Raw genomic sequence first — 26,747 nt, 5'->3', positions numbered from 1 at the left:
CTACTCTTCTGAATGAGAACAGGAGAAGCCTCCCATGTTCTCTGAGAAGCATCTTACCACACCGCCAGGATACTTCCTTAGAATCATAGAATCATAGAATCATAGAATCAAAGAGTTGGAAGAGACCTCATGGGCCATCCAGTCCAACCCCCTGCCAAGAAGCAGGAATATTGCATTCAAATCACCCCTGACAGATGGCCATCCAGCCTCTGTTTAAAAGCTTCCAAGGAAGGAGCCTCCACCACACTCCGGCGCAGAGAGTTCCACTGCTGAACGGCTCTCACAGTCAGGAAGTTCTTCCTAATGTTCAGATGGAATCTCCTTTCTTGTAGTTTGAAGCCATTGTTCCGTGTCCTAGTCTCCAAGGAAGCAGAAAACAAGCTAGCTCCCTCCTCCCTGTGGCTTCCTCTCACATATTTATACATGGCTATCATATCCCCTCTCAGCCTTCTCTTCTTCAGCCTTGACGGAGCTCCTCTGGAAGTAGCCTTACATTGTGTGATGGCATCTGATGGACTGTCAAGGAAGCATCCTGGGATGCTTCCTTTTTTCATGTGATGAAGTGGTAAAAGAGTCTCCTCGGGTTATTTGGTTACTGTTCTTTGAAATGAAATTACTGTGTTGGGCTGTGGAGTCCTTTTGAACTCCAACTGGTCCCTGGAGACCTCTTCATGTTGATGGCTGACAATTACACAGAATTTGACACAAAAATTCTGTTCCTGGTTTGAATGTGTTATTTCCCTTTAGAATCCAAATTATCCTTAGGATATCCAATAATATATTTAATTATCCTTTCCATAATATAATCCTGCATCATATAGACTGCTAAGTACTCATACCACTTTTGTATTTCCCATCCTCTATGGTCTTTCCACCTCCGAGCAACCATTGCTTGTGCAGCTTCTATCATATATTTTGTAATTTTGGCCCATTCTTTATTCCCACCTTTTTCTATTTTTCTGAGTAAAACATTGTTTTTATCTCTAATTTTATCCCTAATATTTCTTACATCTCACTTTTTAAATAAAAGTTTTGTACTTTATCACAGTCCCACCACATATGTGTAAAGGTTCCTATTTCATCACATTTATGCCAGCATTGTTTTAATGTCCCTTTTGTAATAAGGGCTAATTGTTGTGGGGTTCAATACCATTTTGTCAAAAATTTCCATTGTTTTTCTTTAATCCTACGTTTTAAAAAAATTAACTGTGTTTATCCAATTTTCGATATCCTTCCAATTACTCTTTAATTCCTCTTTCCATACCTTGATCAATGTATGTTTCAAATTGTATTGTTTTCTACTAATTTCCTCTCTATATCTATATCTATCTATCATCTATCTATCTATCTATCTATATCTTACAATCCCTTTCTCCTTCCCCTGTTATCTATTCTGTTATCCTCTGTGCCATTCCATGTCATAATAACCAGTTGTGAGGTCCTCACTACCTCTGAGGATGCTTCCCATAGATGCAGGTGAAACATCAGGAGAGAATGCCTCTAGACCATGGCCATATAGCCCGAAAAAACCTACAACAACCCATATATATGTATTGCTTTTAGGTCACAGATGGGTGCTCACTAATATCCAAACACGTCCATACATTGAAAGAGAAAGCATTTTCAATTTATCATGGTATCCTCGCTATTAAAATAGAGACTGGCTCCTCATATTGGAAATGACCCAAGCTATGTGCTTGTGTGTGTGAGAGAGAGAGATCAGGACAATGTAACAGTGTTTGATACTATTTGCTTGCATATAAGTTTGGCATAGCACGTCCATTGTGAACTCATTTGTTGAATTCCAGCAGCCAAGGGCTGTAACAAATAATGTTTATCCTAGTACATTGGTCAGAGGGACATATTTCTGCTGTCCACATTCTCTACCTCTCTCATGGCTGGTTTCCTGTTCTCAAAGGGGATCATCATGTGTATGATAGTTATCTTCTTCTGGCTTTGTCCTGATCTCAATTGGCTACCTGTTTTAGTTTAGTTCAAAAGGCACACGTTGTAATCATTTCCCTTGAGATTTGAATGGCTCATTACTGAATTAGACTAATTTTCCAAGATGTCACATATGGAGTCTACTTTGGGGATGTTTCATCCAGGTGGCTACAGCAGCAGCCTTTGCCCATGGTCGCCAGATTTAATGACACCATTAAAGCACACAACATTAAAGTGAGTGTGATGGACAAATTGCCAATTGACAAAATGGGTAAAGTGCCAATGTGATATAAAATGCTTCTTTGGGTCTCACTGTGATGTTAACTCAAAGGCCTTGCTCAAAAGAGCAGTGGTTTATTTCTTGCCTTAAGAATTCTTACAAGGAACTTTCAAGCAAATGCCTTGATGTGTGGGAGAAGGTTTGCACTCATGAGGAGTTTCCTTTTGATGGTGGTAAGCTGAGGACCCTATGTTCTGGGAACAAGTGAAGAAGGAAGAAAAAGCACCATCATCACGTCCACATTCATTTTTTGAGTGAATCATAAAGATAAATTACCAGGTCCTTGTCAGATGGAATCCTGGATACTCATTGTTTAAGCAGATTCCTTAGAGGACTATAGAGCAAAACATTTTACAGTCTTGTCAGAAGAAATAAGGAGGTGGGATGTGTGGATAATGGTTGTGACATCTTCCAAACACCTCCGTTTAAGAATCCTTGTTCTTCCATGTCACTGGTAGATTGTTTAGGCAGGTAGAGCCACTTCTTAAGAAAAGCAATGATTGTTCAGTCAATTATTGAGCACTATTTTCTAAAACCGATGACCCTAGGTATTGATACATTTCACATTCGTTGAGGTGGGTCATTGGAACTGTAAAGATAGTATTGAAATTATACTTGATCTTAGCCAAGAAACAAGCCAACTAGCTTTACAATCCTTGATCCACCTTTTTCTTGAACATATCTTACCATACTTCAACCTTGAGGCATTTCATGATTTGATTTTGCTACTGATACAGATACCTGTGATCATACTAGTGTCCTTTGGGTTGTAGATGTTGCTCTTATATATCTGTTCTGCAGTTGAAGAAAAACAGATGTGGGAGATGTTTGAAGCTAGACTAAGATGCTCACTTTGCACCAGCAGACCTGCATCAAGAGTGACATAAACCTGCCTTTCCTCTGCACCTGTGCTTTTGTCTGCTAATTGTTCACCAATTAGCATTAATTATCTCTTGTTTGCCCTAAAATCATGAAATACCTCGAACCTGCCATCAGAAATCACAACCAAGTGGCCTTATAATCAAGATACAATTAAGAACAAAATGTACACTTAATTATCTTATGACATGTTTTTTGTTACTGTGAACTTAATTAGAGTTCAATTAATTTGAAAATGTCCTAGCCCCACCTCTGCTGTTGGGTGTGATAATAAGGAGGAAAGGTAGACCTGAGAGGCTGACTTTGGTTTGTCTTGAAAGCTTGGGACAGCAGGCAGCAGGTATTATCCTACGTCTTCCTTTCCCAGCCTGATATTCTTCAAATGTCCTTCAGTGGCCATCTTGGCTGGAGAAAATTGGAACTACAGCCCAACACTTCTGAAGGGAAGCCCTTCCTTCCTTCCTAGCTGTGAGGGAGCTGTGCTATGTGGTGAGCTAAGTAAAGAAAATCCACTCCTAGGGCCTCTCTGTTCTTTTACAAAAAAGTATAAAGAGAAAGGGGGAAAGTGGATACAGTTAAAGAGTGATCAGCTTGTAAGACGGATTTCCCCAGTGCCTTTAGACTTCCCTCTGAAAGAGAAATATAGACTGCAGTTACTTTTCCTTCCCACTTTCAGATAGGATAGCCAGATAAAAACAAGGACAGAGCTTGTTTTTCACCTTTAATAGTAGTGCAGAATAGGGAATTTCAACAAGTTCCCTACCAAGTTATGCCTCCTCAAATTACTTTTTCTAAACAATAGCCTAGCAAACAACAGTATGGCAAAACAACAGGATGAGGGGTAACAAGTTGAAGCTTAATCCTGACAAGACAGATGTCCTCCTGGTCCGTTGTGCAACTGGTCAGGGTATAGGGTGGCAACCTGTGCTCAACGGGGTTACACTCCCCCTGAAGACACAGGTCCACAGTTTGGGGGTCCTTCTGGATGCAGCACTGACATGTGATGCTCAGATGGTGGTGGTGGCCATTAGGGTTTTGCACAGTTGAAGCTTGTGCACCAGCCAGTCAAGAAACCTGACTTGGCCACGATGGTCCACGTCTTAGTTACCTCCAGATTGGAGTACTGTAATTCACTCTACGTGGGGCTGCCTTTGAAGACAGCCCAGAAATTGAAATTGGTACAAAAGTCGGTGGCCAGGTTGTTAACTGGAGCAAACTATAGGGAGCGTACAACCCCCCTATTGGGGGGAGTCCCTTCGAGGAGATAGTGTTGGGATATAAGCCCCCACTGACTGTCAATAAGTTTCCAGTCACAGTTCAAGGTGCAGGTTATCACCTGTAAAGCCCTAAATCAGTGGTTCTCAACCTGGGGTCTCCAGATGTTTTTGACCTTCAACTCCCAGAAATCCTAACAGCTGCTAAACTGGCTGGGATTTCTGGGAATTGTAGGCAAAAACCATCTGGGGACCCCAGGTTGAGAACCACTGCCCTAAATGGTTTGGGTCCTGCCTATCAGCCTTTTTGGTGGTGGCCCCCTAGCTCTGGAACTCTCTCCCAGGGAGATTAGATTAGAGCCCACCCTGTCCATCTTACAAAAAACCCTGAAAAATTGGATGTTGCAATGTGCCTTTGATTAATCGATTAATCTATTGACTAGGCACCCCTATCCCTAACTTATTGTCTGGCTTTGTAGCACTTTATTGCCCTCCCTGCCCTTACAGCTATACTGCACTAGCCCATACCCTGCCCTCCTAGATGTGAACATGCTCACTGTTCTCAGCTACAGGTTGATAGTTACTGATGTTCTTATGTTTTTATGATGTTTGTTGTTTGGTTTTAATGTTTTAATTGTTGAAATGCAATGTATTTTAATTGTACTATATCTTACATCTGTTTTTGCTGGGCTTGGTCCCCATGTAAACCGCCCAAGTATCTTTGGGGAGATGGTGGTGTGGTATAAGAATAAAGTAGTAGTAGTAGTAGTAGTAGTAGTTGGTATTTTGCCTCTGTCCGTCTTGACCACGCTCTGATGTTGCTTGGTTCTGTAGTTTCATCTGTGAAATGTTGGAGAGTATAAAATTGCATGACAAAGCCAGGATTTGAGAGAAAGGACCTAAAATTTCAGTATAGTCATCACCCCTCTGTGTTAATCTGAGCATATCTTTTACAAGCTTTTTCACTGGCATAAGAAATAGAGAACTCTTGAGTATTTTTTAAATGCCAAATACTTCCACAACTGCTCAGCAAGTATCCAGATTTTACAAATAATGTTGTATGCGGGTGCCAGTGAACCATACCCTAAGATCTTATTCACCCTTTTCCCTTTTTAAAAAGAACAGTTTGATCAGCTTGGAGCCTTTAACTTTGATTGTGTCCCTTAGCTAATAAGCATCACTTAACAGGAACCCTACATTGAAGGAAAGTGTGTGGTTAGAATTATCCTTCAGGATTTGCAGGAAGGTGCAATAATAAAAACTATGGAGAACATGTTCCTTCTGCAGGCAGATAATTAAATCACAAATGCTTGATTTTCAGAAGTCAAAAGCACTGAATAGTTCCCACTGATTTCACTGTGAACCATGATTAGTCATTTCCACTGAAAGCCAACCTACTTCTGATTTTGATGCCTCAACATACCTTTGTATTATACAACATCAGAGGGCCAACAGTTGCCGTTACAGTCTAATCCAACAGTCTCAATGCAGGTACCTTGGTTTTGTTCATGACAAAACCTAGGAAAATGGAATTGTGAATTACTGTATATACTTGTGTATAAGCTAAGGGTAGGTTTTGGGGGCAAAATTAGGATTTTTGATGTGATCCATTGATAAGTTGAATACTTACTTACTTAGGCGATCCCTCATTGGACGAGTAAGATGGTCTTCCATGATGGGTTTCCTTGTGGATTTGTAGGTGGTTGTGGAGCCCTGTTCTTGGCCCGCATCTTCTCCCACAGTGAAGGCATTGGTTTCTAGGTGGAAGGCGGTCCTGGTTGGGGTTGGCTTGACGTGCCTTCCTCCTGACACATTTCTCTCTTTCACCCTCCACTCGTGCCTCCTCGAATTCTGCAGCACTGCTGGTCACAGCTGACCTCCAGCTGGAGTGCTCAAGGGCCAGGGCTTCCCAATTCTCAGTGTCTATGCCAGAGATTTTAAGGTTGGCTTTGAGGCCATCTTTAAATCTCTTTTCCTGTCCACAAACGTTCCGTTTTCCATTCTTAAGTTCAGAGTAGAGCAACTGCTTTGGGAGACAGTGGTCAGGCATCCGGACAACGTGTCCGGCCCAGCAGAGTTGATGGCAGAGGACCATTGCTTCAATGCTGGTGGTCTTTGCTTCTTCCACTTGTCTTCCCAAGAGATTTGCAGGATTTTCTGGAGGCAGCGCTGATGGAATCGTTCCAGGAGTTGCATGTGACGTCTGTAGACAGTCCATGTTTCACAGGCAAATAGCAGGGTTGGGAGGACAATAGCTTTGTAGACAAGCACCTTGGTATCCCTACGGATGTCCCGGTCCTCAAACACTCTCTGCTTCATTTGGGAAAATGCTGCACTCGCAGAGCTCAGGCAGTGTTGTATTTCAGTGTCGATGTTGACTTTTGTGGAGAGGTGGCTGCCAAGGTAGCGGAAATGATCAACATAGATGACTTCCACTCAGGTGGGAAGCTTCCCGTCAACAAGGTGAAGTATCATAGCGATGAAGATGGAGAATAGAGTTGGGGCAATAACACATCCCTGTTTGACACCCGATTCCACCTTAAATGGGTCACTTTGGGAGCCATTGCTGTCCAAGACTGTTGCCATCATGTCATCATGGAGGAGCCGCAGGATGTTCACAAATTTGTTTGGGCACTCAATTTTTTGGAGGATGGTCCAGAGAGCGCTGCAATTCACCGTGTCGAATGCCTTTGCAAGGTCGATGAATGCCATGTACAGAGGTTGATTTTGTTCCCTGCATTTTTCTTGGAGCTGTCATTTATTTATTTATTTATTTCTGGTACTTTTACCCCGCCCTTCTCAACCCCCGGAGGGGGACTCAGGGCGGCTTACAAAGAAGGCAGAATTCGATGCCTTTATACACTACACATAGTATACAAAAATATACAAAAACAAATATACAGAAATATAATGCAGTGAAGATCATGTCCACGGTTCCTCTGGAGGAGCGAAAGCCATTCTGGGATTCTGGGAGGGTGTCTTCTGAGAGGGGCAGAAGGCGGTTTGCAAGGATTCTTGCGAGGATTTTCCCAGCGGAGGTTAGAAGGGAGATACCTTGACTATCATTCTGTGGGGAGGGGAAAGTACCAATGCTGTCCCAAATGGTTAGCCAACCCCTGGGCACTACCACCATCTCCCTGTCCAGACATTCATAACTAAAATTTCTAGACATGCATGAGTTTATTTTGTTGTTGTTTATCAGTTCAGTCGCTTCCGACTCTTTGTGACCTCATGGACCAGCACACCCCAGAGCTCCCTATCAAGCCATTGCTACCCCACCCCACCCCTCGCTACTTCAAAGTCAAGCCAGTCACTTCAAGGATACCATCCATCCATCTTGCCCTTGGTCGGCCCCTTTTCTTTTTTCCTTCCATTTTCCCCAGCATCATTATCTTCTCCAGGCTTTCCTGTCTTCTCATTATGTGGCCAAAGTATTTCATCATTGCCTCTAATATCCTTCCCTCCAGTAAGCAGCTGGTCACTATGTTCTGGAGTATGGACTGGTTGGATCTTCCCGTGATCCATGGCACTCTCAGAATATTCCTTTAACACCACAGTGCAAAAGTGTCTATCTTCCTTCATTCAGCCTTCCTTATGGTCCAGCTCTCACAGCCATAGGTTACTATGGGGAATACTATGTGTGAGTTTATACAGGAAGGCATTTAGCATTGCACACAGACTGCTCTTGCCTAGCAGATAATATGGAAAAAAAGTAGTTTCGGTGAATACTTATGGAAGCTTCTAGATATACCCTCCAGCAGTGCTCAAAAATACAATAGCTAAAAATACAGCAGAGTAGACCATGCATACTAAAAATACTGTATAAGGAGTACTAATTACAGATTCCACTTTTTAAAAGGTCTACAGAGTCATTAATAATAAATACTAAATCCCTTTCACATTGATTTTATAGGAAACAATGGAAATTGGCATGATTTAAGCATTTGTACTTTTTATCTTAATGTTAATTATTTTCTTTTGTTATAAGTTTACAGATGTCATCTTATATTATTTTGCAATATATCCCATGTATATTCAAGGTAAATTATATTAAATAGTATAGTTAAATGGTATCCCTTATATAAAATGGCAAAATATCAAGGATGCAGTGGTAAATGAAAACTGGATATGACCAGGCAACAAGGGAGCAAAACATTTTAATAAGGAAGAACATTCAAAACTACTTTTTAATCAAATTTAGTTTGCACCAATTGAAATATGCTAAGTACAAAGAAAAAAAGTTGGAAGGTGGGGGCAGGAGGGCTGGAACATTTTAAAAATAACTGAGAAACATTAATTAATCTGGTCTGTCACTGGACAGTGGAAAGGTGTGATGATTGCTCTACAAGAAACTGGAAAGTAGGCCCACCAGGCATGTAGCCAGGGGGGCGGGCTTGGGGGGCTTCAGCCTTCCCCCCCCCCCCGAAATTTTCATGGTGGTCCGCGAGAAGGCCTTACTGGTGCATTATTTAAACTGTTATTTTTATTCATATCATTATCTGATCACCATGCTCAATATATCCCATATGCATGGAGGTATTGGGGTAACGATACAAAAGGTTTGCTAGGGTAGACCCTCTTTCACTCAGACTCAGCCCCTCCCCCCCCCCCAAACAAAATCCTGGCTACGGGCCTGAGGCCCACTATTATTAAATTCAGTCTTATAAACTCTATAAATTCCATTTATAATCTACTTGCAAATACTCTGGATAATAACTGTAAGCAGTGCCACAGAAAGAAAGGGAAAGGGAAATAAGCTATTGCTGTTCCTTTATTGGAGGAATTAAAACAATGTTTCCTTGTTACAAGGTAAACCCCCATCCTCACCTTCTCTTTTCCATTTAATTTCAGGGCAAACGTTACAAAAACTCCTTGGAGACGGTAGGAACACCGGATTCCAGCAGAGGCCGCAGTGAAAAGAAAGCCATTAAGTAAGTCTCAGGAGGTATCACTGGCGTGAGCAGGTTGAAGGTGTCTGGATCACAACCATTGCATGAACTTCACTCCTTGAAGAGGTGTTGGCTGTTGTGCCAACAGACAAGCTGGCACATGAATAACTAAACATATGTATTCAGTTTTGCAATCTTAAAAACGCTGCCTCGTCTCCTCCACACTTGTGTGTTCGTGTGTCACCTTGACACCACTATGATGTGTGCAATTTTACCGACATGTTCATAAACACCTTGTGCTTCTATACTAATACTACAATGTTTTCTCCAAACAACTCCCACTTACACCAAGCTCATCTTGTTCTAATATTCACACACCAATGCTCTCCTTCTATTGCCCTGAGATTATGCCCTATGTAGGCAATGCTACTACTGCTTTAGTGAGCAGACACACACGCCATCCAACTAGTCCCCCCTGGTATGTAGAGAGGTATCATAGTTGTAATTAAACTGTAACAATTATTTCTAAATTAACACCTAAAACTATTGATCAGCATGTGCAAATTTTGTGCAGATCTGCACCCCACTTTTTTCTCTTTCTCTGTATACCCTTCACCCCATCTTTAGCTCACTATTTTCTCTGAACATATACCTGTATTTCAGACTCATCTCCCCTTGCTCACATCTGTGACATCAACAGTTGCAGACTGCCCAAGGAATCAGTCCCAAGAATCAGTGTTCCTTTGTGTACAACCATCCATACTTGACAGAGTTCAGCATTTGTCCTGTCACTGACCAAGCATTAAATCCCCTGTATGGAATAATAAGCAATTTGTATCCCTTATTTCTTCCTCCAAGGGCCCTTCCACACAGCCATATAACCCAGAATATCAAGGCAGATAATCCACCATATCCACTATGAACTGGGTTATCTGAGTCCACACCACCATATAATCCAGTTCAATGTGAATTTTATACTGCTGTGTGGAAGGGGCCTAAGTTTTATTTTCGGCTTAGCTAAGACAGAAAGTTAACAAAAGCCTTCAAGCTTCTTATAGTGTGGAGAAGACAATAATAATAATAATGAGATGGAGATTAACTACCTCAATCCTGTTTTGCCTATTCAGATTTCTGAGCAAGACTATGCCTTTTAGATTACAGCTATCAGTTTCAGGCAAAATATATGGCTGACAACATAATCTGTTTTTGAGCTATTTACTTTAAAAACAAATCCCTTGCTCAAAAGCCACTCTGCTCTAGGTTCTCTCTATGATCTTGCCCCATAGAATCCACTGTATTCTTTTAAAAAATAGGATTCCATGTGTGCTATATTTTCTAGAAACTTTTAGGACAAAAGCTTTGGGAAGGAAGTGGGGTGAAAACTTCCCACCCAACTCTTTTTGGAGAAAGCATCATAAGAAAGACCTAGAATGTCTACTTTTTAATTTAGTAGTACACAAAGTCTGTTTTACCTAACAATTTGGAGTTATGCCTACTCTGGACTTGTAACCTAATTCCTTGTTTGATGTTAAGATGGTGTTGCTTTGCTGTTTCTCCCACTCTATTTTTTAATGTTTCTGGTTTGTTGGCAGGAGTTGATTCTGATCAGCCAATTAAGCTGGATTTCATCCAAGTCAATGCTTCCCTTCTTTTTCTCCTTGACAAGGATTGGTTCAGGGCTATAACGCACAACCAAAATAGTCTGTGTAACAGAGAAACCCTTCTGTCCAGTCTATGGAATTTAATTCCATTGACTTCAGTGGTTCAAATTTCCATACAAGTGGCACAAGAGTCAAGTCTAAGAATATAAGCTTGCACATATTTACTTAAAAGTTATGTCCCACTATGTCCAAAGACTTATAGTTGAGCAAGTACATTTTGGATTAGTTGCCCAGGAATACATTCAAGGCATTCTACCACCTTGTGCCCTCCAGCTGTGTTGAACTACAATTCCTATGATCCCTAACCATTGGTCATGTTCCCTGGGACTGGTGGGAGACCTTGTTTACAGACACAATGTCTGGAAAAGGTGTGGTGATGTACACATGACGCTTCTATGCCAAGTAGTGGATTGATACAAGGTAGATGGCTTATTCCCCCATCACACACCAATATAACTGCACCATTATTTCAGCTGAAGATGGGTCTTACATTCATCTGCTCTGTTTCCTTCACACTCTATAGCAATAACGTAGGGTGATTTGAGCTGATATGATAACTACACATAGAAATGCATCTCAGCAGGGTGACATTTCTCTATCATGTTCCCACAATTACAATTTCTCACTGATGTTCTCCCATATGGTGAAACTGATATTTAATCTCATCTTCAGGAATGATTAAAAACTCACAGTTCCTGAGAGCATGATTAAGTATATCAGTTTCATAACATGGCTGGTATTTTGCCTTCCAATATGATCACACACGCTTGCCCTCAGTTCCTCTCAGCCATCTGCCTATGTGGTTTGCAAAGTCAAATTTCCTACGGCGAAGGATGTTGTGGAATATTGGCATTTGTTCCATGGAGATCAGTGGTGAAGCTGCATGGCAGGATCCCATGGGGCATAGTGGTGATCTGGAAAAAAATAAATATTCTCTTTAAAGTGTGTCCAGGATTATTTTCTACCTTGTATCTCCTCCTATTGTGGGTGCAAACAAGCACACTTTGGTGGTGATACCCATACCAGGCAGACTGGTGATCTTTTTGTATTTTCTGTGTGCATTTATGTTTATGCATGCATTCATCTGTGATTGTGCATGTGTATGTGTGCATAATCTGTAAATAAGTGATGGTGTGTACTTATGTGTTAGCGTGTGTGTGTGTAAATATGTGTGCTTGAGTATAGATGTGGTGTTGAAGCCCTGCACATATGGGTACATCAATTCCTTAGCTTTTTATATGGCACTCGTTCCTGTTAGCTAAATTCCTTAAGTGAACCAGAAAGCACAATTCCAAAATGGGATTTTTGCTCAAAAATGTGCGACACTGACTCTTGTCTCCCTGGTATGTTTTCAAACTGGAAGACTGCATATATTATGCCTCACTGATGGCTATCAATTATGCCTTGAGGAAGAGTCAAGACCATCATTAAAACAACAGTACCAAGGCCTTTCTTTCTGCAGAACCAGGTGATAGAGGAAGAGCTCCAGAGGAGAACGTGAACAGGTCATGACCTGATCCATGTACTATCAAGTTGCATCACTGTTCCCTCCCACAGTCTTGTGGTAGTCTTGCCAGAGGCTCCTCTAAGGCCTTTGATCCCAAATAAGAGGCACAAGAGGAAGGGAGCATGCATGCAGGCAGGCAGGGATGGAACCATGGTGAAGCTGCTTGCTTCACTTCCCAACTTCTTCACAGCACCCTTCTTCATGTCCCTCTTCTCTGTCTGCTATGAATGGGTCCAGAGTTTGTTGGTGACACACAGCTGTCCATTGTCCTAGGCTTTTCATCCCCCTCTCTGTATCTATCTGAAAGGGCTGATGGGAAGGCTTTTCTTCCATGAGCCAGAGAAGGGCAAGGACAGTTAATGAGCAGTAAAGGGGATGAGTGCAAGCATGTAGCCTGGAAGGAGCGTTTGATGTCTCTAATAATTTTTCCAGAAAAGCACTTGACTTTAAAGGCCATTGTTGTCACAGATTTCATGTGCTACGAATCATGTGAGGAATGGTTCAGCTAGGCTCTAGCTGATCACACAGAGCAGCAGTATGACTTATTTAATGAACATTTTGCATTGTACAGCCTCCAACCCGAGGCAAATCACTCTTCCCTAGCTCTTTCAGGACAATGGAGCAGAAGAACTATGCGGAGGAACGCTGCATCCCTCAACCTAGATGGGGTTTCTTCCTGAGGGCAAGCATCCAGAGATGTCGTATTACAATTTAGAGCTGTCCAAGGTGCTGAATTCTATCTCTAAAATGGATCCAGAACTTGGACTAGCTCCTGTAAATTCTGCAAGCAGTGACATCTAGGACATATTCACAGTACCCCTAATATAAAAGCCTTCAGATGCCCCTTTCCCCTATTCCCACCACCCCTGTTAGGCACTTGATGGAGAGAATCTCTGTAACTCTTTACTCAAGTATCTCACCCAAACAGTTTAGACTGTCTCCCTCCATAAGCCTTACTCCCATATTTCATTGCTAGTTGTGTTATTGTATTGTCTCCTCCCCTCCCAATCTATGTCTTGTCTCAAACACATATCTGTACAAACAGTTAAAAGAAACTTCATTCTCCCTGCAACAGTAGTAGATCTAGCTGATACTTCAGCATTGGGAGAGACAGTCCTACTAATTATAAAAACTGTGCTGCCATTGTGCCAGGTGCTATTGCACTTTTTTGTCCATAGGAGTTCCATATTAGGTTGTCAGGAAAAGGATGAAAAAAGGCCAGTTGTGGGGTTTGCTCATCCTTCCCAAGAGATGAAGTGGAGCTGTGAGAAGGCAAGGGGCAGGACCACCTGACTTGACATTTCTTTAACCTGCACTTCACGCTCTCTCTGTCACTTTTTCTGTCTCTTTCTTTCTTTCCCTTTCTTTCTGTCTTTCTTTCTTTCTTTCTCACTCAGTCTCTTGCTTCACCAGCTTCTGGAGGTACCTGCTCCTGTCTTTCTCCAGTTCTAAATCCTGCTCCCACCTTTCCCCCCTGTGTGTGTGTGTTTGTGCTTAAGTGTGCATGTGTGTGTGTGTGTGAGAGAGAGATGCATGGGTGTGAGGCACAGAGCTTACTTTTCACAGGAGGAGAAATCACCACTCTAACCTCGCTCTCACTCATATTAGTTTTTTTCTCCTTCCTCCCCTTGCAGGAATTTAGATTCTCTTTCTTTGTATTTCCCTTTTTTCTCTTTCTTTCTCCCTTCATCACCGGCTGATCTAGTGATCTAGACAGAGACTTTTGGAATAACAATGACAACACAGTGCAGCAGAAATGGAGCTCCTACCCTCCCAAGGAGTTTATACTAAACATATCACCTTACGCCCCATACGGTGATCCACGACTTTCCCTCAAGTGAGTCTCTCTTTAACTGATTTGATCATATAGAGTGAGTATATGCACACACCTTATTTCCACTTTCCACTTCCTGCTTTCCCGTTCACCTTCCTCTTCTTCCCTCCTTCACCTGCTTCCCACACACTTCCCTTTCCCATGGACATTAGTCCATGGAGACGAGCAACCCCTCCTGCCTTTCCTTCCTCCCTCTCCCCTCCCATTTCCCACCATTTAATCCAGTGGTTCACAACTACTTTCATGTACATTGATTCTTAACTATGTACCTTACTGGTAGGAAGTCTGTTTGGTACTTTGGGTTCCCTGTGGCTGAAATTTTGGTCCTGAAGTGTTACTCTGGATCAACCCAGTGACTATTAACCATTGGAGTGGACTTCACAATCATGTGGCTAGCTTCCTTTCTTGTGTCTGGGCCTCATAAGTCCATGGAGACTTCAACCCATCAAAAGGTCTGCAGTGGCAAACACTGGTCAATGCATCCAAGACCTTGTAGAGCCTGACCAAAAGCCACGGCAATGCTGTTATCTTAGAGAAGAGGGGCAGCTTCAGTTTTCAGCCCACTGGGCTGGCATGGTGTTCCCAATGGGTTGAGAACCACTGCCTTGAAGCAGCTTAATAAGAGGGGCTGGCACCTTTCCCTTCCTGCATCCTTGGTCCCTTTGGCTCTCCTCCCCTTCACCTGCCACACCTGCCCTCCCTTCTCTGCAGCACAGGACGGGGTTGCCCGTTTTTGGTCACCCTCTCAGCGTGTTCTCTGCATCTGCACAGTGTGGTGATGGTAGTGGTGGTAAGCTCTCTCACTAACATGGCTTTCTTTTCCCTTTGCCTGCACAGTGCCACTCCTAATGATCTTATCCATTGTTCAACCCTCCGTTGTCTATGGAATAAAGTAACTTTGGCTGCCATCATAACTTCACAACCAAACCAAGACTGCCTGCTGTCTTTGCCTGGGACAAAGGCACTCCTTGGCTTTTTCTTTTGCAGTGCTGATGTCTCTCTTTTTCTCTGTCTGTCTGTCTGTCTGTCTGCCCCTTGTCTCTTTCTCTCTCTCTCTCTTCCTTCTTTCTCTGTCTCCCTGTCCCTCCCTCTTTCTCTTCTCCTCCTCTTTGCTTGGCCTCCTTCTCTTGGCCACTTGCCACTGCTCACTCGCCCCCTTTCCTGACTGGCCCCAGTGGCTCATTGCTGTCAGGTGCAAAGCTGGCTGCCTCGGCCACCTCAGGGCTGGCAGGGGGGCGAGAAGGACGCCATGGGGAGAGGCCACAGCTTCGAGAGGACGGCATGAAGAGCAGCGTGTCTGCCCACAGCGAGCCCAGCATTGGGAAGGCGGGGAGAGGCCGATGGCAAATGGTGCAGAGCCATCTAGCAGCAGGGAAGCTCAGCTTATCCAAGTGAGTGAGTGAATGAGAGAGCAAATGAATGAACAAATGAACAAACAAGTGTATCTTGTTGAATTGGGCTCACCTGGACTTGCGTCACAAAAGGCATTGTAGTGAGGAGCAAGGGGTGGTGGGAGGACTCTATCCTCATGGAAGAATCGTGAAGAACAGGAAGGAGTAGGTTGTAAGTATACACTCTGGTAGAGTGGGATCACTAGGAATAGCCAGCCCAGGAGCTAAGCTAGAAGGTTGTATTAAACACATGCATGCACAATCATTTTACTCACAATCATTTTACTCAGAAATAATCCAAAATACATGCAAATAATAAATGTAATAACATATGATTTCTTCATTTGAAATTGGATTTTACTCATAGCAAAGTACAAATTTTCCCAGCAAGTTTATGGAGTAAGGGAAAGGGATGGAAGAGGAGGATGAGTGGGAGAAAAAGATAAAAATAAAAGAAGAGGTTAAAAACTCAGAGGAATAGTGATGTAGGTCAAGTAGTTTCTGGGTGGATTGGTTGTTTATGAAAACTATTGGAGCTTGGCACCATTATGTATCAGACTAAAGGTCTCTCTGTCTTTGAGCAGTAGTCATTGATAGTCATGAATGACTTCCAGGTCAGTGGGGGATGAATGTTTCAAGAATTTATCTGATATATTCAACTTGTTTTAAGGATGGCATTCTGCACTTTTGATAGCCTTTTCAAAGTTCACACTGAAACCTGAAACAGATTTTCCAAATAAATGCCACTGTTTGGCCACACTGGTAGATGCTTCATAGTAAACATACAGTGAAATGCAGGGCAATTTGAAACACAGGTCAAGTGTGCAATTCATCTCACCCCTTTTCTGCAGCTACAAAAGTCTGCAGGGAGGTTTTTAGAAGCATAATCAGCTTGTGATGGGTTGCCAGACCTAATTGTAAACCACCTCCTGCTTTTTTTTTTTTGTTTTTGACCTTAGTGTATGGGCAGTCCTTTTGTGGCTTCTCAAAACATCTGTGGCCAAAGGAAATGGCAAATAATCCATTTGTTTTGTTGACACCCAAGGTGCTACCCTGTTGAAATCTTTTGCAATGTTTTATCCTTTGCTAGAGACTCAAGGGCACTGTAGATCTGGGTTAAATCCAATTTCTGCTTGTCCGCTGGCCCACTCTGAGTGTGCAAAACAGTGGAAATGGCAAGAAATGGGAGGATTGAAACAGTTTCCACTCACTTCATTCTCTCTCACACACACAAACACACACACACACTGTAGTCATGTGGATTGAAACCAGAGGGAATGGGCACATGATAGTGATGAGGTATGACAATGTAAGAATGTTCAGAGATTGAGTCAGAGAAAGAGGGACTTCGGGATACTTGGAGATAGATTGTCAGTGGTTCAGTTTATACAGTTGCTCTGAGCCCTTCACTGGCTAGTGAACCAGTATTTGAAGGAAATTCTTTTTTTTTTTTCCATTTCCCAGTTACTCTTGCCTTTGTTATCATAAATATTTTGTGTGCTGCTTAGTAATCCTAGAATACGTCACATATGTACAGAAAATAGGTTCTATTTTTGGAATAACTCCAGGGCCCCATGCACTTTAGCCTGGCTTTAGGAGCACTTTACTAAAGGGCATCACAAGACAGGGAGTGACCACACATAATGGATGCATTTGGAGGAAAGAACACATGAAACAAGGTTTTGACTTAGTGTTTCTGACCAACCCAGATGCAGTGCCACTGTTCCATGGCAAAAGCAACAGCATATTTGGCTATGGGCATTGCTTTGGTGAAAACAGCAAGGAAAACTCAAATGACATGTACTATGCTTACATGTGCATAGCTCCCTCCAGAGGGGTTGGACTATGACTCCCATTCTCCCCAGTAAATGTGTGGATAGCAGGTGATGCTGGTGTGTATATTAGAGGCATTTCTGTAGGGTTCCAGGTTGCTAGCCATTATTTGTTTAAATGACCCAGTGAGTCATTGGAAGAGGGGAAAGGATTTTGAGAGCTGCCTAAAACAATTAAAACTGACAACTAGATTTTGCTATTGGCTCCAAGTATAATATCAAATTATTGAACTGAACCAAATCTTTAGGGTCATAGAATACTAGAATCATAGAGTTGGAAGAAACCTCATGGGCCATCCAGTCCAACCCCCAGCCAAGAAGCAGGAAAATTGCATTCAAAGCACCCCCGTCAGAGGGCCATCCAAGCCTCTGTCGTGGGCTGGATGGCCATATGGGTCACATCTACAAAGATTCTTTTCAAGTTTTGAAAACTATTTACAACAATGAAATTAGACAGTAACACCATCCTACCACCATGGAACTCAAGGTGGTATAGAAATAATTCCTGTTTGGTCTCCCATAAAGCTATTGTTTCCCCTTCCCAGGGCGTTTGTGCCCCACTCTGTGCTGGTCATGGACCATAATAAAGTCTTGATTCAGTTATTGATATTGTCCAAAGCCAGACCTGGTTAGTTTTAGTAAAAAGGTGTCCTGGGATCATGCCCTTTTTCTTGTTTAATAGGGAGAGACATAAACAGCATTTCTGAAACAGTTTCTTCTGTATATGAACTTGTGTGTTCACTAGGAGATGGGAAAAGTGCATCCACCCTAGATGCGCGGGCTCTCTTCAAATGTTCAAATTAGGGGAGGAACCTATAGTTAAGATCTTATTTGCTGCTGAAATGAAAAGTGGAAGATGCTGCAAGGAAAGAGGCAGTCGTTGCTGCCATGATGACAAGAGCAGGAACAAACGTTGTACCAATCAGGTGGCGTAACACTGAACTGTGGACTCTGCTGTACTCAGGAGATAGCATGGCATTTATAACCTGGCTGGGATGGCTTTTACTAATATATTGCCACCATCACCACTTTCATCACTTCATCCTCGTCAAAAAGTGACTCACCAGCAGGATTCCAACATCCCACCTACATGCAGAATTCAGAAAATGTATTTATTGGGAGTACAACTCCGCTAATCACTCCAGCAACCAGTGGTCCTGCTGTCATAGTAATTTTTCCCAGATCTGCCCTTTTATATTTGGAGAAGTCTAGAATATTTGGAAATAACTATTATTATTGTTTAAGGCCACTACAAAATGCATTTCAAGAAGATTTCCTATGGTGTAACATTTCAGCTTCCCCTATGACAGAAACTAATGAAACTTTTCTCCCAGGCCTCCTCAGTCCCACCTCAACAACTGCTCACTTTCACATCAGTCATCACTTGCCACTCAAAAGCTTTTCCTATCCAGGGTGCATTATACATTTACTCCCCTGGCCTGTTCCTCTATAAAACGTACAGAAATATCTGCTCCTCATATTTCCAGAAAAGAACATTCCATGTTATTGAGCAGTTGCCGTGTAGAACATGTAAAAGATCAGACTGACAGCATTTGCTCAAGCAGCTAATGAAAACATACAGCTGACTATTTAATTGTTTAACATTTTAAATTAACATTGGGTTTTGATGCATTTCTTGATTAAATAATGTTTCCGATGGAATGTACTTGTCTGGAGTGCCAGTGTGATGTAATTATTTGAGTGATGGACTCTGACGATCAGGGTTTGAAACCCCAATCAGCCATGGAAATCCACTGGATTGCCTTTGGCAAATCACACAATCTCAAACATGGAGGAAAACAAAAACAACCCCCTCCAAACAAACCTTGCCAAGAAAACTGTGGTAGGTTTGCTTTTGGGTCACTATAAGTCAGAAATGATGCAAAGGCACACAACAACAAACCATACGTGTCCTACGTCTTTCATTAGTATGAAGAGTCTTGTGGCCAATTGTCCCTGTATCTCTGGCATGTGTGTCCTTGTGATAGAGCGCTCCTTTGCTGTGTCTGTCTGGCCAAGATGCCCTTTGTTGTCTGCTTGCACAGTGGTCCTGTGTGGTGAGAGCTGGAGGTGGGAGAAGGTACTACCTGCAGATGTCCTCGCAGGCCAGGTGTGGCTGGTACAGCCCCTACAGCACTGGGACTGCTTCCCGCACAGCAATTACCCTTGATAGAAATTTATATATTCTGCTGGCTCCAGGCCTAGAGGAACCAATTTTAGTTTCCTGTGACTGAGAGGTTGAAAATTGGACTAATTTAGGATTTGATAGAAAACCGAAATGAGGTCACTGTGTGTGGAGAAAGCATTGGCTGGGAAAGGCATGTTCCTGCCTCATGCCTGACCCAGCAGGTGTTCTGGGCTTTGAGGATCAGGACATGATCTATAAGCAGGCTTCTTGGTTATAGGTGAATGCCTAAACACGCCCGAAGGCAGAAAAATGAGTGAGGCAGAGAATGGGGTTCTGTTTATGCAGATCTTACACAATCCCTCTCCTCTCTTTCTCTTTAGCTAAACCTTTATTTCCCTCTCCCTCCTTTCTATCTCTCTCTATCTCTATCTCTCTCACTTTCTTTATCTCTCCTACTATTCTTTGCACTATTCAAGAAGATACAACTACTTTGCCATTGTAAACTTCTGGCATCAGCATTTTTTCCTGCTTCTAGTAAAAGTGGCTTTCAGGCCAGGCCAGCAGCAAGTAAGGGATGTTAGAACCCTTCTGCTATGAGAACCTGGCTTCCATGCTTCCTTGGTTAAGCTTAAGAACCTTGATATAGTTTATACAAATTGGCCTGTGAGTAATCTGTCGCTCCCAGCCCCATCTGGCTGCTGCTCAAGAGAGTCCTGTCTCATGCTCATCCCTTGGGGAGAATTGCGGAGATTGGTGGGCTGATGAGCCAACTATGCACCTCTCTCCCGTCACCTGTCCATCTGCCTGCCTCAGCAATTGGCCATCCTCCTCTGAGATTGTCGCCAGCCAAATCCTTCCGGAGTTTGCCCAAATGCAGCCTTCATAATTTTCACAGTTATGCCTTCAATCGCTTGGTTTCTCAGCCTGCTGTACATGGCATGTTATGTTTCTTCCATGCCCTGCCCAACACAAGATCCATCTTCATCTCATAGCTTATCTGTAAGCAGGGTTGTTCATGAAGGGGCACTCAATAATAACCCTCTAAAAATAAACAAGAAAGAAAACAAAATTTGATATGGTAGAACAACAGAATCTTTGTTGTAAAGAATGTATACAAATCAAGGCAAACTGTGCAAATTTGTCCACTGTTCTGAAATTCAGCATTTTAGTTTTTCCAAGATTTAGAATCCGGATAACAAGAAAAACATGAAGAGACCAAAAAGAGGCAATGGGAAGATGATGGGAGGTCAAAACAAGGCCTCTGAATTTTTACTTACAATTAAACAAATATAAGGCTCTCTAAATAAATGAAGAAGAGGGAATGTGTGTTTTTTGTACAGTAAATCCCACTTTTCATCCCGTTCCTGTTGTGTCCAATTCAGGCTGGAGAGATAACTCTCTCCAAAACCCTCTATAGCTGCTGCCAGTCATTGGAGACAATATTACTTTGACCAATGAGAAGACCAGTATAAGACAGTTGCCACTTTTCCTAAATTTATTTTTTCTTGAATTTAAATCCCTGCTGCCTCACCGTTTTTCATCATATTTTGCAATTGCAGACTTAGCCAAAATTGAACAGCCCTGGGCATGGCTCCCCCTGTCTCCACCCAAACTCAACCGATCTGCATGTTTCATTAGTTTGGTTGATTATTTTTATTTTTTTCCATTCAATAATATAAAGGGCCACATTTGTTCTTCTCCTGTTTTTGGCTGAATGGGTAGCTGTTACCTCCATAATATGTTTGATAATGTGCTCAGCCACCTGCTTTGTGTGGTCAGCTATGAGGCTCTATGTCACGTCCTTTGAAAGTGATTTGCACTTTGTGTACAGTGGACCCTCTGGATCTGTGGGAATAAATTTTTAGGGTTCCTTACAGATGACAAACAAACCGTGGATGGTCACACCCCATATTACTAAATGGTGACACGTGTGTGCATTCGCATCTGTGCATCCATTTGCACATTGCCACCATTTTAGATATGGACTGTGATGATCCACGGCTGGTTGAAACTGTGGATTGGGAGCCTATGGATCAGGAAGGCCTACGGTATTGTCTTTTTGAGCTAGATGTTCTGTCTTGTGTCTCTCTGTTTACAGACTAATGACCACAGTGTCTCTCACACTGTTATGTACAAATATAGAGCCATTTTACATATAACATATTATATTACCAGAGCTTGGGAAATTTCCTTTGCAGACTCTAACACCCAGAAATCTGAGGGATTCCAGAATGTAGGCATTTCCAAGCTCTTTGTGTTAAATCCATTCCTAATTAATGCCTCTTGTTTTTTCAGCTAATGGTCTCACTACACGTTTTACACAAATATACATAATAAAGACTCATTTTGTGTCTGTGTTTCTAGAAAAAATAATTAAAATAAGGTATTCATAGCATATATGAAAGGCAAGGTGAGGGAATGCTCAACTTTTCTCCATCTGACACTTTTTCATTCCATTTTCCCTCCACAAGAAGCATTTACCTTTTGTAGGATGGCAACTTTGTTTGTTTGTTTATTGTGAGCCACTTTGAATCTGATTTGAGAGAAAGGTGAAATATTAATAAAATACATATAGTTTCCCTTATATCCTCCCTTTTGTTCCTTCCACTCTCTAATTCCAAACACAGGCAGCAAGTGGACTCCATGCAGATGTTTGCGTGTCACATGGACCTAGCCTGTGGCATGCACTTGAACAGTTACATTTTAAGCTATATATTTAATGAAGGTACATATCACCACACCTATGAGGGAGTGGTGCTTGACTGCAGATTTATTCCTGTGCAATATACACAATAGCCCCAGTAATTAAAGGAGCATAAGGAAACCTGGGAGCAGCTGGTCTGACTCTGGAGATGTGTTGCACTCGGATCAAGGTAACAGCACAATCCCATTAAAGAGGAGATACCACCCGTAGGCCCTGGTGTTGGCAGGACTGCTGGCTGATATATTGGCAGTTCAGATACAGTGAGTTCCCGTTGGTCAGCTCCAGCTTCCCATGCAGGGACATGAAAGAAGCTTCCCACAGGATGGTAACACATCTGAATGTCCCCTGGGCAACATCCTTGCAGACGGCCAATTCTCTCACACCAGAAGCAACTTTCAGTTTCTCAAGTCACTCCTGACACACAAAAAAGAGACATCACTGCAGGGGTGAGACTACAGTGGGGACAAATGAGAGCATGGCCCTCCAAAATAATAGTTCTGCTTTGCATATGAAGTTTCCCTTCAGTCCCCAAATTTCTAGCATTGCAAGAGCAAGACATGAAAATAATTCACACCTAGTCTACTACATTCTTTGTGTTCATAGTAACTGTGCCTTTTCTTTGGATACCTCAGATATATTTCTAAATGCTCAGATGGAGTTGTAAAGTACTGCAATGGTAGACATTTGTGGATTGTCTCAACAGGAAGATTTTTTTATTTGGGAGATGAAATGGCTTCATCTCCCCACTCTCCCCTTAGCTATACTTTACACAGCTGGTTGCACAAACAGTATGTTGAATCTTTTCTTTTTCTCTCTCTCACACACAGTGCCATGTAACCCTTAACCCAAATTCGTCTTTCCTAATTTCAAGCTTGAGACCATAGTTAAAGCTAGGCAGGAGAAATTAGAAGGTTGGTTGTATGATGAGGGGAAACAAGGTGGGGTGGGGGGAATCAACACCTCTGTACCACAACCTTTTTTATTTTTCATCATACGCATACATACATGTGCATGGACACACAAAGAGAGCTTTTAGCAATGTCCCATGTATAAAAACACAAGTCAATATCCACTCCTAAATCAAAGTCTTTTCTCTAGTAGATCCCCAAATTTCAGTGAGGATCGGTTTTCCTTTTGAGGAAAAACAATGAACAGCTTTTAAAGGGAAATTAATACTAAAGGGATATTAATACTAAGAGGACATCTATATCAGATCGAGCAAACCGCTAACATGATCCATGTGGTTGCTGTAGCTCTGTGGCTGCTGTCTTGCTTCTCAAGCAGGTTTCTGTGCCTTTTCACTCTACATGATGTACAGCAAAAAAGCAACAACTGCAGTTTGGCATGTAGTACCATGTAGTACCATGGAAAGCTACAGCAGCTGGCTGTCATGCAGTTGATAATGGGACAGAAATCTGCCTAGAAAGAGTGGCACATATAATTGTATAATTATGTGCCCTGGAGAACTGTGCTACTAAACTCAGGACAGGAATAGAAAGGTGGCACAACCCTACTGGGGAGGGGGAGTTTGGAGGAGGAGATGCAACTCTAGCACATCCCACCAGCTTGGGCATGCATTTCTGTGGCTCTGTTCCCAAGACACGTAAGAGTTTTCCTAATCCCACTGATCCTTTGGTGAGATGTCCTCATTCAGACCCTGTCAATAGGGAAACTGGTTTTTGGACATGCCACGTGTTACACAGGTGGTCGCAGCAGCAGCAGTAGCAGCTGGAGGAGGACAGGCACCAGGGGATTTTACCTTCAAAAAGACAGCTTAATTAGGTCTGTAAGGAAGGTTGGCATTCCAAGGTCTCTTTACAAGCTAAGGAGAAGAGGAACAAGATAAGTCGCTTCACAAGTAGTCCCACACTCTAAGCTCAAGGACCGGAGACCATCTGTGTGTCGAGAAGGCCAAGCAAAACTAAAACAACATGCCCACAGGGCAGGGGCTGGATGCTGCTGGAGAAACAGAGATGGAGTTGCAACCCCCCAAGATGGTCTGTGGCTTCCGAAGGTGCCTGGCAGAGAGAGTGCTGTGTTGGGGCATCTTCTCTCTAACTCTCTGCTTTTCCTTCCTCCAATTTTGTCCCTTTACCTTCTTCTCCTCCTTTCTCTCTTTTCCCTTGCCCTTCACCTCCCTAAGTTTTGAGGATTCCACCCTGTCCACAGCCACTACCCTTGAGTATATCCCCACCTCAGCAGGAGACCCGAAATGCCAGCGCCCGCGCACTCTGTTGCGCCAGCAGAGTCTCCAACAGCCACTCAGCCAGCACCAGAAACCCAACCACAGCCAGCCCACCACCAGCCAGAGCCTGGGTCACCTCCAGTCCCATTCCAGCTCCACCAGTGGCAACCCCCGGGGCTGTCGGAGTGGGCAGTCACGGCAAGGGACCACCGCTGGCTCCAAGCAAAGGACAGCTGGCGGCCGTAGTCGCTCCAACCCTGGGAGCTGGGACCATATGGTGGGGCAGATTCGGAACCGAGGCTTGGATATGAAGTCTTTCCTGTAAGTTTTTCCTCACACTTTTTGCCCTCTTCTTTCTTTCTTTGTGTGTGCGTGTGTGTGTGTGTGTGTGTCTTGCACTTGTATGTCTGTCTGTTATGTAAGTGTCAATGGGATGGCAGGTAGTTGATACCTTCGAAGGAGGCAGAAGGATGTGTGATGTGGGGAGCTCCCACTGTACAACTACTAGCATCGCAAAGTCAGCATTCTGCTCACTACACTGTGTGTCCTTTGCCAAGAGAAGGCATCTATCTTCTCTCTATAAACTTCCCTGTTTCAAAAATTTGCCCTTTAACATGAAGAACAGAAATGATTTCTCAGTACAAGGAAAGCCTCTTCCAATGTCTTTCTGTCCAGAAATAATTCTAGATAATGAATTCATTTTGTTGCTCATCTTTCAAAGTTACAATGGGATTTCCAACTGACTTTCTCCTGTTAACTGAACTCTTGATTGTTATGCCTTAAGGAAGTAAGTTTTTTGATTTTTAAAAATGTGCTTGTGCCCTACAGTCATCCCACTCCCACCCCCACTTCCCATGCACAAACTAGACACATGTCCTTTCAGCTTTTGGCACAGTGCAATTAGGATGATGTCCTTTGGAGATCTTCACAACATGAGGAACTTGGGCTCTGTATACAGATTTTATTATATGACCTCCTAATTTCCTCTAGTTCATAACACATTGGTAGATTCTTGTACCCATGGGATGTAGGTTTCAGCATCAGTTGAGCAAAAGTGGCATGTGTGACCAATTATATCTTTTCTCATGATTTTCAAATTGAAACTTTGAATGGTGGACTTGTAGATGTCCTATGAACTTCATGGTGAAACTTGAACTCGATTTGTCCGCAAAGTAACTCATTGTACTGTTGGGATTACTAATGTTACCTCTTTGGCATAAAGCTACCTCATAGCTTTAAAAAAATATTTTTTCTGCTCTTCGCTTGCCATGAAGTTTTCTTTATATTACTCCAAATCTTGACAAACACTCAAAGTGACTTTTCCACCACTACCCCTTTACAAACAGGGGGTTTGGACTTTTTGCCCATGAAAATCCCTGCCTATCAGCCCTTCAGGACCTCCTTGTTGTGATCTATAAAGGCAGCTTTGTCAGAGTGGTTTGAAGTGTGTGGCTTTTAATCTGTTTTAAATGCTTTCCCTGTTGGTGACAGCTTCTAAATTCCAAGCACCAGGGGCTAATCTGACGCCTGTGCTGTCGCCTTATCTCAGAGTATAACATTGTCACATTCTTCTTTTGGAGCAATGGGAGGTTTATTGTGCCTTCTTTTGCCTTAATGTTGGCCAATATTTTCCCAGGCGTGCAATAATTTTTCCACTTAGCCACTTAAGGTTAATAGTACGTAAAAAAAATAGAGGATATGATTTAGTGATGCCTCAGGAAGTAAATATTCCCTATGTCTTCACACATAGAATAGCCATGCTTCAATCCAGCTCTCAGCTGATAATGATTCCATGAATTCTATAGTGTTTCCTCAGGCAAAGAATAACTACAGGTGTTTGGCATTGCCTTCCTCTAAAATATAGTCTACACCACATGTATTCCTTGGTGCCATTTCACTGAAATACTAAAGAGACCTGATTTTGTTTAGCTTCCAAGATCAGATGATATGGTACCCTCGGAGGATTCAGGCAGCTAATCAACATCTTGTTCGCTTTGTTGTAGCTCACTTGGTTGGGATGTTTAAACAAAGCCAGACTAAGTTTATCAGACTTCGTGTTGTTAACTCCTGTGGAGCAATTGCCATTATTTTACCACTGCGTTTATTTTACCACTAACTCCAATAGATCAAAGGCAGTTAGCTCCATACCCTCCAACCATCCCAATTTGTCAGAGACAGTCTCAATTAATCCTCTGATTTTTTTAGTTGATTTTAAAATTTTCCAGATTCTCTTTCTTCTTTCTACTTCCTTCCTTTGTCCTCAGTTTATATCCATTTGTTGGCAGCCAAGTTCAGATGG

The 26,747-nt window shown here is 42.6% G+C and overlaps 1 protein-coding gene across 8 annotated transcripts in view; it reads left to right on the top strand.

Moving 5' to 3' along the window:
- The window catches only part of SYT7 (synaptotagmin 7), a 274,392-nt gene that overhangs the window by 183,900 nt on the left and 63,745 nt on the right, over nucleotides 1-26,747 (top strand). For 2 of the 8 annotated variants that reach the window (XM_060770790.2, XM_060770780.2), the window contains exons 3-6: nucleotides 9,169-9,248; nucleotides 14,080-14,211; nucleotides 15,384-15,599; nucleotides 24,407-24,769. In XM_060770790.2, the coding sequence (XP_060626773.1) occupies nucleotides 9,169-9,248; nucleotides 14,080-14,211; nucleotides 15,384-15,599; nucleotides 24,407-24,769 (791 nt within the window). The remainder of the gene's footprint in view (nucleotides 1-9,168; nucleotides 9,249-14,079; nucleotides 14,212-15,383; nucleotides 15,600-24,406; nucleotides 24,770-26,747) is intronic. The other 6 variants (XM_060770826.2, XM_060770817.2, XM_060770798.2 and 3 more) reach the window with 5 other exon arrangements.

This window comes from Anolis sagrei, chromosome 1, assembly GCF_037176765.1.
Source record: "Anolis sagrei isolate rAnoSag1 chromosome 1, rAnoSag1.mat, whole genome shotgun sequence".
Lineage (NCBI taxonomy): Eukaryota > Metazoa > Chordata > Lepidosauria > Squamata > Dactyloidae > Anolis > Anolis sagrei.
This window is presented reverse-complemented; position numbering and strand designations above follow the sequence as displayed.